Below are 12382 nucleotides of genomic sequence, written 5' to 3' on the forward strand. Positions count from 1 at the left end.
CAATTGCTGTTACACTGTTTCATAAAGGAATTTTTTTCAGTTACTTCTAAAGAAATGTCTCAATATTTCAACAACTGTCAGGCCTACCTCATGTGCACCCTGTGGGGAGCAGGCCTTCCTGGACCAGGAAGAGGGTAGTAGTACAGGGAAACAGTTGCATTCTGGATATATTTACTAGTGAACAGCATAGAAGCTATGAAGCAGACATAAAGTATGACTTCTGAATATTGGTGTGAATGGCGGGACGATTGGAGAGAAGACCGGGTGTGTGAGTGGGAACAAAGCATTGTGTGGGCTTTTGTTGCTCATTGGTTTTTTTTCTTTCTTTCTTTCCTTTTCTTTTGGGGGTGGAGTGGTCCAGGCTGGCCTCAGACTTGATGTGTAGCTGAGGCTTACCTGAACTTCTGACCTTCCTCCTCAACCTCTCAGGCTACGATAACAGGTGCTGCCTCACCACACTTGCTTTATGCTGTGAGGTGCTGGAAACCAAGCCCATGTTTGTTCCATGTTCGCTAAGTACTCCACATGAAGATCAAGCTACTTCTGCTACATATGTGCGTGGGGTGGGGTAGATCATTTATGGTTGGTGTATGGGAACCCCCTAGGGGTCAAGGCGAGTTGACTCTACTGGTCTTCTTGTGGGGTCCCTATCCCTTGTGGGTTCCTTCAGTCCCCACCCCAACTCTTCACAAGACTCCCACACCCGAAGCAATGGCTTCAACAGACACAGTAGTGGGTTTTGAGAACTTTATTAAACAGGCAAGCAGAGCTGCAAGTACCCGTTTGATCTTTGAGTCTAGAGTTCCAAGTCACAGATTTCTTGGGAGCAGTCAACTTAGCCCACCTGGTTAGAATCATGTGTCTTTTAAGGTTAGATTTGAACACATTCCCGATGACCTGTGAGGTCCAATGGCTCATATATGAAATAAATTCAAGCCCCAAACTCTGACTAAAAGGCTACACAGCTGCCTAGTTTCCATGTTTTACCACACCACACACTGTGTAAATCCAGGACATCTCTCTACTCTGCCCTTACTTGAGGGCTCAGGAGTTAAGGAGGATGAACCTGGGCTCTGGTAGAAGATCTCATCTCTGCTAAGTGACAGAAGCTCAGACATGCAGACCAACTGACTCGGACTGCAAAGGCTGCTGGGAAGAAAACAGAGTTTCCAGATGAGAGGAGGATCAGAGAGGACGGGCTCAGGTTTCTATGGCAACCCAAACTCAGAAAGACAAGCCAAAAAGAATGCTTCAAACCAAAACCCAAATAAACAGAATAGGAAAGGGAAAACTGCGGTTCTCTTTGGCCACAGACCTGAGCAGGGATCTTAGAAGGTGATATCATCTCTATGTGACTCCATGCCTCTAAAAATGTCTAAAAGTGTCGCTGCTGCGGCACTCTGTGTGGGGAAACAAGTGTGAACCGCAAGCCCTCTGCTTTGTGTACTACTGTTTATTTATACAAGAGGTTTAATTTCTCAAATATGAATATTTTTCAGTGCCTTAAAATACAAATACTGTTGTGTTCCAGCCCTGAATTGGCGACGGGTCCGATATTTCGATCACCAGAACTCAGCGAACTGTCTCAGGATGGTCTGTCAGTCATCGGGACTCAGTGAGTGGCTGTCTAGGGTCGTCCTGCCCTCATGATTCTGATGGGCACTGGTTTCCTTCTGGAGTCATGAACTGCACCTTGGGCACCATGAGGGAAGAGTTATTCCTCCGGATGGAGTTGCTCCTCCTCATGGAGTTGTTTCTTCTCATAGAGTTGCGCTTCCTCAGAGAATTCTGGTGCGACAGTTCACTCTTTTGGAGGGTCTGAATCAAGATGGAAGGTTTCTCGTCCAGCTCCCGGGCACTGCATCTTGGCGCCGCCACTTTCACAGTATTACCAAATTTAGAATAGTCCACAGAGTATACTCCCTCCTCCTCAGTCACAATCGACACGAAGCGGTGTCCCCACTGGATCTCCTCTGCAATGTAGGAGGTCCGCGCTTGCGTGGTGATGCCCGTGGTTTCCACCACGCCCTCGAGAATCACTATGACCTCCAGGTCTTGATTGACAAGGTCAGTGGCTGAGATATCGTACAGGGGGCTACGCTTATCAATCACATGGCAGATGATCAAAGGGGCCACTAGGAAGATGTTATTGCTCTCGATGGGGTTATCTACAGGAATGTCCTGCTGGTGAATAGGCACCACCTCCCCTTCTGGCGTCGTGGTTTTCTTGACCACCTGGATGCGCACCGAGGCGCTAATGATCATGCTTTTCCTCAGGTCACCCACCCGGAACATGAAGCACAGCTTGCCATTACGGACCGCAATTACAGCATGGCGGCTGAAAATCAGCGTCTCTGCCCTTCTGTGGGCCTGGGCCGTCTTCATGAAGATGCAGCCCAACATGACCGCGTTGATGATCAGACCCACAATGTTCTGCAGAATCAAAACCGTGATGGCCAGAGGGCACTCCTCAGTCATCATTCTCCCTCCAAACCCAATGGTCACTTGAACCTCGATGGAGAAGAGAAACGCAGAAGTGAATGACCTGTAAGGAACGGTATCAGAAATAATGCCAGGTCAGCGTGGGCGTGGTGGAAAGTGCCCAGGAGGAGCCACACTTGCTACTACAGCCTAGTGACTTGGGAAAGATTCATTTTTAATACAAGCACCCTCCCCACTCCTTTCTCCCTCCCTCCTCCTCCCACAACCTTCTGATATCCTCTCCCTCTCCCTTTCTCTCTCTCTCCCCTCCTCTCTCCTTTTCCATTCGTATGCTTCCTAGATCATATACCATGTGAAGACATTCATAAAAAAACAACTAAATATAAATTGTAGATATATTTCATATTTACCAAAGCCTAACTTACTTTCTGGAATTTTCTACTAGCTAGGTGTTTGTTATTTATTACCTACTTGTGTTTGAGAGACTTGAGTTCATATGGAAGCTACTGGGTAATGGCTGAATGTTGTATTATTTGTAGCTTCTGGAACTATAGTCATTATCCAGTAATTGATTGTCCTGTTTACAAAATCCAGTACAGTGGTAAAATGTGGTGTAAAACATGTCATCCAGAAAACATTTGTATTTTAATAAGGAGAGTTGGGTTTTTTTTTTTTCCATTTGGAGAAGTTTTTATTGATTATCTTGTTTTTCATGTGACCCAAAGACTATGTATACGTAATGACTACATCCATGAGTCCTGTCAGATCTGGCCTGCTGTTCTCAAAGGAGCAAGGGGAAATAGCCAACTGGTGTCAGGATTTTCTTGGGAAGGTGTTTTGCGGTTGTACATCTCCGCATCTAAGCGAATAGACAAGGGTTTGGAGGGCTCCTGCTGGACTTGAGTGAGTCCTGGGTAATTTTGCTTAATCTCTGGCTGAGAAGAGTCACATTTTGTTGTTAGCAAATTACTCGCCTGGCTGCATACCCAGGACTGCTGGGGCTTCTTCACAGCCGCTATTCCTGACACTCACCCCAGGTCCACACTTCGCTAACTTCATAGGAGAGAAACCATACATTACAGTCTGTCAAAATAGTATCTATGAATACCAGGCACAATGAGCAAACCAAACATTTGAACTTTGAGCACTCAATACACGCTGCCCTTTGGCAGGAAGCCAGGAGAGTGTGTGAGTCCCCACACATCCATCTGCTTTCAAGTGGGGTAGGAAAAGAGCCCTTTATCTCTGTGGTGGCTAAAACAGTTCATGCAAAACTCTAAGACCTGACTTCTGCCCTCCTTGCACACCCTGAGATATGTGTCATGGATGGAAAACATCACAGACAGTAGAAACAGGTCTCAGAAGAGGGTGCACCTCTAACACTGAGTTTAACAATGGTTTGTATGTCAGAGAAGAGTCCCGTGTCTGTCCATGGCTTGGGAGATGGTTCCTGAACTGTGTTTTTATATTGGAGTTCAATTTCTCTATCCAGAGTAAGAACAATATTGTCTGGACACCTGTCTCACAATCTCAAGTGGAAAAAAAAAAGCCTTCAGTGGAGAAGGGATGAGGGCAGAGTGTGAGCTGAATAATAATGAGAAAAATAACATTGTTTCTATTTTCTGACTCATGTTGCAAAGTCGTCTGCACAAAGGAGAAAGTATACCACCCTTAAGTGAGAGCAACCAAGCAACTTTGGAAATACTGCTGGATAGCCACTGAGGAAAAGTTGCTTCCACATTTGATGATTTGCCTGACATTGAATTTATAAAAGAAATGGAAACACAAGCGATTAGAGTTATGCACATCTTCAAAGTTCTCTAGGAAGAGAATAGGCTTTACATACGCTAAGGAGCGTGATCTAAAAGCTAGCACTGTTAGGTTGATAAAGTCACCTTTGCTTCACTGTAGTTTTGACAGCATTCCTCACAGCTCAACACCATTAGGAATGCATCTAGGAAATAAATATTCTTCAGAATATCTTCTTTGGATAAGAAGTAACAAGAAGCAGGTTTTAGAAACCAGTGATTGCTATAAAATTCTCTTCCTAGAAAGCATCCTAGAAAGAACAATCTCTTTCGATGATATATATTTAAATTTACCAGAAGAGTAATTTTTCATAAATAGTAATGATAGATCGCCTTGAGTAAAATTAGTTTGTTTTCAAGGTTGCCATGATCATTTTTCCTACTTGCCTTTGTCAGGACCTTTTCCTTTCCTGTTTACTGGAAACTTGTTTGAATGTGAATGCCCTCACCAGCCCTGTCAATGCCAGTACGTGTGAGAGACACAGCATTACAATAACATTAACTTCAAATCTCTCAAACACATTTGAAGCATTGAAACACAAAGAGGGCTTTGTTCTCTGTGTCCCTGGTTGTCTGCTCACCTGGGCTTCTTATTCACATTGTCACTGAGGCAAAAGCTTGAGGAAAGACAGTCCTATCTGCCCAAAGGTAAAGCCTTAGATCAGTCTAGTACATTGTTCTCTTGCAAAATCTGAGCTGGACTCCATGTGTGGTCTCAGGAGACCTCTGTCCTTGACACGCTGACCTGGCAGTTACTTGGCCAAATGGAAGGAGCATAGGTAAGATCATGAGAAACTCAGCTCCTGGCCATGCCATGCTCTGATACTTGTATAGGTTCAGGACCACTGAAAGTCTCGTTCTTATCAGTTTCCCTGGCTGGATGATGTGTCTTCCGTCTCTCTGCCTCACAAATCATGTGAATTCGGACTAGGATTCAGAAAACACCCTGGAATTTTTCCCAGTGTTATTACGGTTTTATTTTATTTATATCGTTTTTCGCAATTGATATAAATTAGGTCCCCACCCAAAGAAACAAATTTAAGAAATTTGCCTTGTTGCAATGTTTGGGGCCTGCCTCATGGGAATACAAAAGAGAGCTGCGAAAACCAAATGCAAGTTAGCGGTCTTTGAAACATCCCTATTTGCAGAAGCCAAGGTTAGGTGACCTAAAAGCTGTCCTGTTCCTATTCTGTGGAAGCTGTGGAAGGATACTTCACTATGCACTTGTGGTTACTCAGGCTCCTTTGGGAAAACCTGCACCGATTCTCACTAAAACCGTCTCTTCTAAAGTTTAGAATAAGCTTTAATTTTTAAAATCTGAAACAATCTGTCAGATATGCTAAAATAACCTTGATAAGAAAAGGCTTATGTTCATTTCAATTACCTTACTTTTAGTGTATTTTAAAGTTAAAAATGCTTTACAGAAAAATATTTCTTGTATTTGCACAATGCTTTTGATTGACTGGAGCTATTTTCTGGGGCACACTGGACATCCTTGGGGTGAAAATGAACTGTTTTTTTTGGGGGGGGGTCAAGAATTCTTCGAACCCATGAGGTTAGCACAAAGAAGCAGCCGCACATTCTCACATTCTCAGAAACCTACCCATAAAACTACATTTACAAAGACTTTAACGTATTAGCCCCAACCCTGCAACCCAGATTTGCTTTTCGTTCCTGAACTGTCCAGTGAAAACCTTTTATTTCACAACTGACCAGCCGCTGTCTCACCCGTCTTCATTCTTACCTGACATTGGTCACACAGACGGCGGACTCCAAGCCACTCTTCTCCGTGATGCCTTTCTCCATGTAAGCATAGATGTCCCCGTGGGCGAAGGCCACCAGCCACCACATGATAGCGAAGAGCAGCCAGCTGCAGAGGAAGGACATAGTGAAGATGACCAGCGTGTGACGCCACTTCAGGTCTACCAAGGTGGTGAAGATGTCCTGCAGGAAGCGACCTTGCTCTCGGATGTTCTTGTGAGCCAGGTTGCAGGCTCCGCTCTTGGCGATGAAGCGGGCTTTGGGGAGGCGGTCGCGGATGCGCGGTTTGCGCAGGTTCTCCGCCGCGATGCGGGCCAGCACATACTCCTCCGGGATGATGCTCTTCCTGGCCAGCATCTTCCTTTCAGCATAGCCCGCCTAGGCACCTGCCCTGACTCACGGCTCCTTTCCTCCACAACGCGTCCTCCTAGACCAGAGAAACAATCATTAAAAACCGTCAATTTCTTTTCCTCATCTCGGGTTCTAGTACAAAAGGATGCTGCTTTACACACATATTAAATTAAAGATGTGATCAATTTAAACGAGAACCTAGTCTGTATCTGAGATCTGGGATCTCAGAGGAAAACTTTTGATCTGAAAGAGAGGAATCAGTCTCTCTCTCTCTCTCTCTCTCTCTCTCTCTCTCTCTCTCTCTCTCTCTCTCTCTCCTCTCTCTCTCTCTCCCTCTCTCTTCCCCAAACCCCCTGCCCCATTATCTCCCTGAGTACTCGTGGAAATAGCCTCAGATACGCAAATCTTAGAGCATTTTCTGTATATACAGAAAGGGTCGAAGAGATTTCTCTTGGGCCTTGGGATTAGGGCAAGGATACCACCTACAAAGGCCCCTGAGGAAAAAAAAATAAAGTCAGCTGGATTCACCATCTACTTGCTAAACTTTTTAGATAAAGTGGCAAGGTTAAAAGTAAAGAAGGAAGGATTCTTATTTTTAGTTGCAGCAAAGACACTGCTTCGTGCTCATTAAAAAAAAAATATTAACTGCAATTAAAAAGGTACCAAACAATGCATTTCCGAACTTGAAAATGATTGATTTTAAGTTGGAAGGATTTAAGAGATGCGTTTTAAAAGGCGTCCTCCCCTCGCCTTCTGTCCCCTCCCTCTGGACAAATCATACTATATACTGGAAACTAATTTGCGACACGGGGATCAGAGGCACTGCTGAGCGCGGCAGTGGAGTGGCAGGGCTTGATCAGGGCTGGGTACACCTTGGCTGTTTGGCTTTTGGCTAGGATGTAGCGGTCTTCCCCTGCTGTCCCCCGGAGGCGCGATGCAACTTACAGACTCAGGGTTGCGCGCCCGGCCGCGGCTGGAGCTCCGCACAGAGCGGACAGGTCCCTAGCTCTCGCATCCCGGGAGCAGGGGCCTCCCGAAGTGCATATCCGGGGGATGTCGGTCCTCCAGAACTGAGTTAGGACTCTAGAGGGTGCGATCCACACCACAGTGCCTGCGGGGAGGAGGGCTGGAGGAAGAGGGATGGGTTTGGCTTTTCCCCTCCTGCTGCTGGGCCACTGGGAGGGCGGGGTAGGAGCTGGGCGTAGATGTGCTAGTGGCGGTGCTCCGCCAGTTCCTCAGCCGCCTCGGCTGGGCCAGACCGCCGAGCGAGCGAGCGAGCCGGGGAGAGGCGGAGGCCAGTCGGAGGGAGGCCGGGAGCGGGCCATAAGGGAGGGACCACCGGGGGAGGAGACACCAGCGAAGCCAGCTCGGTTCCCAGTAGCTCGGACTCTGCTGCTAGACCGGCACACACGTCTTTAAAAGGCTCGCTGCTCAGAGAACTTTCTGAACCCAAGTTCACTGACGCAAAGAGATTTAATTTATTATTTTTTAAAGTGTAACTTGGCGGGGGGAGGGGGGAACGTGTGGTAATCATCGGGTTGCTTCAGATGAAATAAAACCAGATGGAGAGAGTGTAGGTGTTTTGGGTAGGGTGAGAGTGGTGTGAGGATGGGGTCCCTGCCCTGAGCTTGTAGATCTGTTCACGGTAGAATACAGAGGGTTGGGAGGGCTGAAATTCTTTTGAAGGATGATTTCACCAACTAAGACCAGTTTTCAGGAACTAAAAAACACACAAAAGAAACAAAAAGGAAAACAAAAATGAAGACAACAAAAACCCCATCCACAGTCTCCTCCGAAAAAGAAAATTTACACCCAGCAGGGTGGCTGTCCACTTCCCTGCACCACACCTGCTGTCGCCCTGGGCTCAGTCTGGGCTCACTTCTGACTTGTGGCCGCAGGCCTCTCCCTCCGCCTAGATCGTCAGATGATAAGACTGCTCCTTTGCGCACAAGAAAGATTATACAGTAAATGTCTTTCTATAGCTTTTGAGAAGGAGCCAGGGGACCGAAATGTGCTTTCTCCCTCAGGTCAAACCTCTGTTTTTGGCGCTTGTATTAATGGAAACTTTAATTCTTGGAAATTTTATGTGTTTTCCAAGACTTGAGGGTCGAGAGTATACGAAGTATAAACAACATGTTCATTTACTAGAAAGACCTAAAATTAGTCTTTAATGAAGGAAAATGAGGAATCCCCCCCCCACCATTTCCATTAGGCGTAGATCTGCTTAACCCCTTGCATGCTGGAGGGTCTGTCCTGTTTCTCAGTGAGATTCTTTTTGTTTCCTTTGTTTTCTGCAGTAATTCATGCTGTTGTCTGATAACAGCCAAATAGGTGTCATCATTTGTTCTGTGAATTCCACCACTGAAATACAGTTTAAAGTGCAGCTTGCTGTGCAGTTTAATGTCTAACAATTTAACACCAAAAACATTAAACTCTTTTTTTCGGGAGACAGAGTTTCATGTATTCCGAGATGGCGTCACACTTCCTGTGTAGCCTATGATGACCTCAAACTTCTGATTCTCCTGACTGTTTCTTCCTTGTGCTGGGATCACAGGTGTGGACCATCATGTCTGGTTTTTGTTTTGTTTTACTTTTTAAGAGCTTGTGTACGATAGACAAACACTCTACCAACTGAACTACACTGCTACTACTCTCTCCTTACGTGACTTTATCGTCGTTATCGTCGTCCTTCAAAACAGCACGTTGTTGTGTAACCCAGGCTAACTTATAGTTTACTATACAGCCCAGACACACTTCAAATTCAAGGCAGTTCTCTTGACTCAACTTCCTAAGTGCTGGGATTAAAGAATCAATGTACTATGCCTGGTTATTAAGTATCTAGTTTGCGTTCAGATAGCTAGGGATATATAAATATGTGTCGGTGTGACTGATCTTACGAGACAGACAGTGACTGTACAGATGTGATGTTGCTAAGATCTGACCCAATGAAGGATATAATTAAAACAGAAAAGGAGGAACTGGAGAGATGATTCAGCAGTTAAGAGCGCTGACCACTCTTCCAGAGGACTTGGGTTCAAATTCCAGGACCCACGGGGTTGCTCACAACCTTCCGTAAATCCAGTTCCAGGGGATTCAATCTCCACTTCTTACCTCCGTAAGCATCAGGCATGCACCAGTGTACAGACATACATACAGGCAAAACCCACAGAAAATAAATGATAAAAGTATTAAGTGTTAAATTAAAAACATATGAAGCTAACACATGAGACTCAAGAAGGATGACCAAAATGCGAATGCCTCACTCCTTCTTTAAAAGGGGAACAAGAATACCCTTGGCAGGGAATAGAGAGGCAATGTTTAGAACAGAGGCTGAAGGAACACCCATTCAGAGCCTGCCCCACACATGGCCCATACATATACAGCCACCAAACTAGATAAGATGGATGAAGCAAAGAAGTGCGGGCCGACAGGAACGGGATGTAGATCTCTCCTGAGAGACACAGCCAGAATATGGCAAATACATAGGCGAATGCCAACAGCAAACCACTGAACTGAGAACGGGACCCCCATTGAAGGAATCAGAGAAAGAACTGGAAGAGCTTAAAGGGGCTCAAGACCCCATATAAACAACAATGCCAATCAACCAGAGTTTCCAGGGACTAAGCCACTACCCAAAGACTATACATGGACTGAGCCTGGGCTCCAACTGCATAGGTAGCAATGAATAGCCTAGTAAGAGCTCCAGTGGAAGGGGAAGCCCTTGGTCCTGCCAAGACTGAACCCCAGTGAACGGGATTGTTGGGGGGAGGGAGGTAATGGGGGAGGTTGAGGAGGGGAACACCCATATAGAAGGGGAGGGGGAGGGGCTAGAGGGATGTTGGCCTGGAAACTGGGAATGGTAATAACAATTGAAATGTAAATACGAAATACTCAATTTAATAAAGATGGAGGGAAAAAAATCAGGGAAAAAAAAGGACATGGCAATAAATGGTTCCTAGTGGAAAAAAACAAAACAAAACATGAAGCGTGCCATCTAATTCAGGTCAGAGCAGGGAGGGCTCCGGCTCGGGGGGGGGGGGATATCTGTGAATTGTTTGGTATCTATTCTAATAGTTGAAAAACTCGACCCATGTGGAGTATGCTGAAAAGTAGGGGGAAAAAGACATTCCGTAAACAAGCAGACAGCCATGGAATTGGGGCAAAAGCCTCGACACAGGAGAAATGAGTCTAACCAGCGTCTACGACGCACCTGTAAACCAGCAGGGACAGGTCGAGGGCTCCTTGGGGAGCCTGACTTTCTTAGCAACATAATTAGCCATGCCAAGGGAGAATCCTCCAGGGTCTTTTAGGCACTGATAAGCTACTATTTGGGAATGGAGTTTGTCAGTTGGGTTTCATTGTCAAGTTGACCGGATTTAGGAACATGCAGGAGACACATCTGTGGTCGTGTTTGTGAGCCAAGGAGGGAAGACTCATGCAGAGCATGGATGGTGATTCCGCAGTCAGGGTTCCAGGCTGAACAAAGACAGAAGGAAGGAGAGAGGGAGTTCAGCACTGGCACCCACCTCCCCTGCTTCCTGGCTGCAGCTGCAGTGTGGGCATCTGCCTGGAACTCCCACCGCCATGCCCTGCCTTCCCTCCATGATGGGCTGTGTCTCCTAAACCCAATCCCCAACAAACCCCTCCTTCCATGCAAGGCTCTTCAGGTATTTCATCCCAGCAACACGAGAAAGAGTGACCACAAGGAGGTTCCTGACATTCCTACTCTCTAAAGAAATAAAGCTTGTCAGATGCTTTCAGACACAGGTAGGGGTGTGTGTGTGTGTGTGTGTGTGTGTGTGTGTGTGTGTGTGTGTGTGTGGTGTGACAGGCTGATGTCTTTCTCAACTGTCTATTGTTTTGATTACCAAATGGAGACTGGAGAGGTCCTGGAAAAGACTTCTGAGATGCAGGGTGGGGGCTTTGTGTCCGATGGCTTTGACTCGACTTGTGGGCTTTCAACTCTCAGACATCAGGATTTAGAAGACCTTCCAGATGACAGTTGGAGCACTCGCGTCAGCAGCAGGGATGACTGACGGTTGGCCTAATTTCTTGGTGTGCTTCTTTACTCGTGTCCTCATCTAAACCACTTGGGAACATATTGCTTTTGGAATCGGCTTAAATAAAATGTTACATAAACTAGTAATCAAAACAACATGTTATAAACTCACTTTCAGAGCCTTATCACTCGAGGATGACGGTTTAACACTCTTCACAGTTATCTGTTTCATGGGGTTCGGAAACTTCCATTTTGAGCTAGGTGTGTGTGTGTGTGTGTGTGTGTGTGTGTGTGTGTGTGTGTGTGTATGCGCAAGTGCATATGCGTGCACATGTATGATATGTATACACATATATAATAAGTATTTCTTTTCTTCTAATTGTCAAAAATGATTCACCAGGGTTGCATATTAAAAGAACTGACCTCCAGCTTGTGCATTCAACTCAAGTCAGAAAGCCATGATGGGAGGTGGTTAATGAAAATCAATCCCTTTTATTTGCATCTGAGTGGATAAAACAAACTGTGCTGGGACACACTCTTTGCCATCAAGCAGGAAAGAATAGATCACATATCATGAAGCCTACGTGTTTATGAACAACCAGCCTGGGTCAGTCAGTATGTTGGCCTTCAGCTAACAAGACTAGAATTCAATCCCCGGGATTCATGTAAAGCATGTAGCTGTGCAGGTCTCTACGCCATCCTAGCACTGCATCGGTAAGAATCCCCGGGGCTCGCTGGCTGGCCGGCTAGCCTAACAAGAGCTTCGGACCGCAGTGACTATGTGAGTTCCACCTGAGGAAGATATGTGAGGCACACCTTGTACATACTGGGACCCATTTGGGGGTGAGGAATTCAGGGAACCCAAGGACTTTCCAGTAGGCTTCACCTAGGAAATAGCTTGACATGCTTGAAGACTACCAACAAGAGCAGAGTAGTTAACAGAGGAGAGGAAGGACGAAGAGAGAGGTGGGATATGTCAGTGGTTCAGTGGTCCATCTGGCCCTTCGCATACCCTAGTGAA

The 12382-nt window shown here is 46.0% G+C and overlaps 1 protein-coding gene across 1 annotated transcript; it reads right to left on the reverse strand.

Annotated features, from left to right (window-relative positions):
• Window positions 1-733: 733 nt before the first annotated feature.
• On the reverse strand, window positions 734-6403 carry Kcnj8 (potassium inwardly rectifying channel subfamily J member 8). The gene is made up of 2 exons (XM_032907296.1): window positions 5995-6403; window positions 734-2545 (listed from the first exon to the last, which is right to left on the reverse strand). Exons 1-2 carry the CDS (start codon window positions 6366-6368, stop codon window positions 1645-1647), a joined length of 1275 nt encoding a protein of 424 aa, XP_032763187.1. The 5' UTR covers window positions 6369-6403; the 3' UTR covers window positions 734-1644.
• Window positions 6404-12382: the final 5979 nt, after the last annotated feature.

Source organism: Rattus rattus, chromosome 6 (genome assembly GCF_011064425.1).
Source record: "Rattus rattus isolate New Zealand chromosome 6, Rrattus_CSIRO_v1, whole genome shotgun sequence".
Classification (NCBI taxonomy): domain Eukaryota; kingdom Metazoa; phylum Chordata; class Mammalia; order Rodentia; family Muridae; genus Rattus; species Rattus rattus.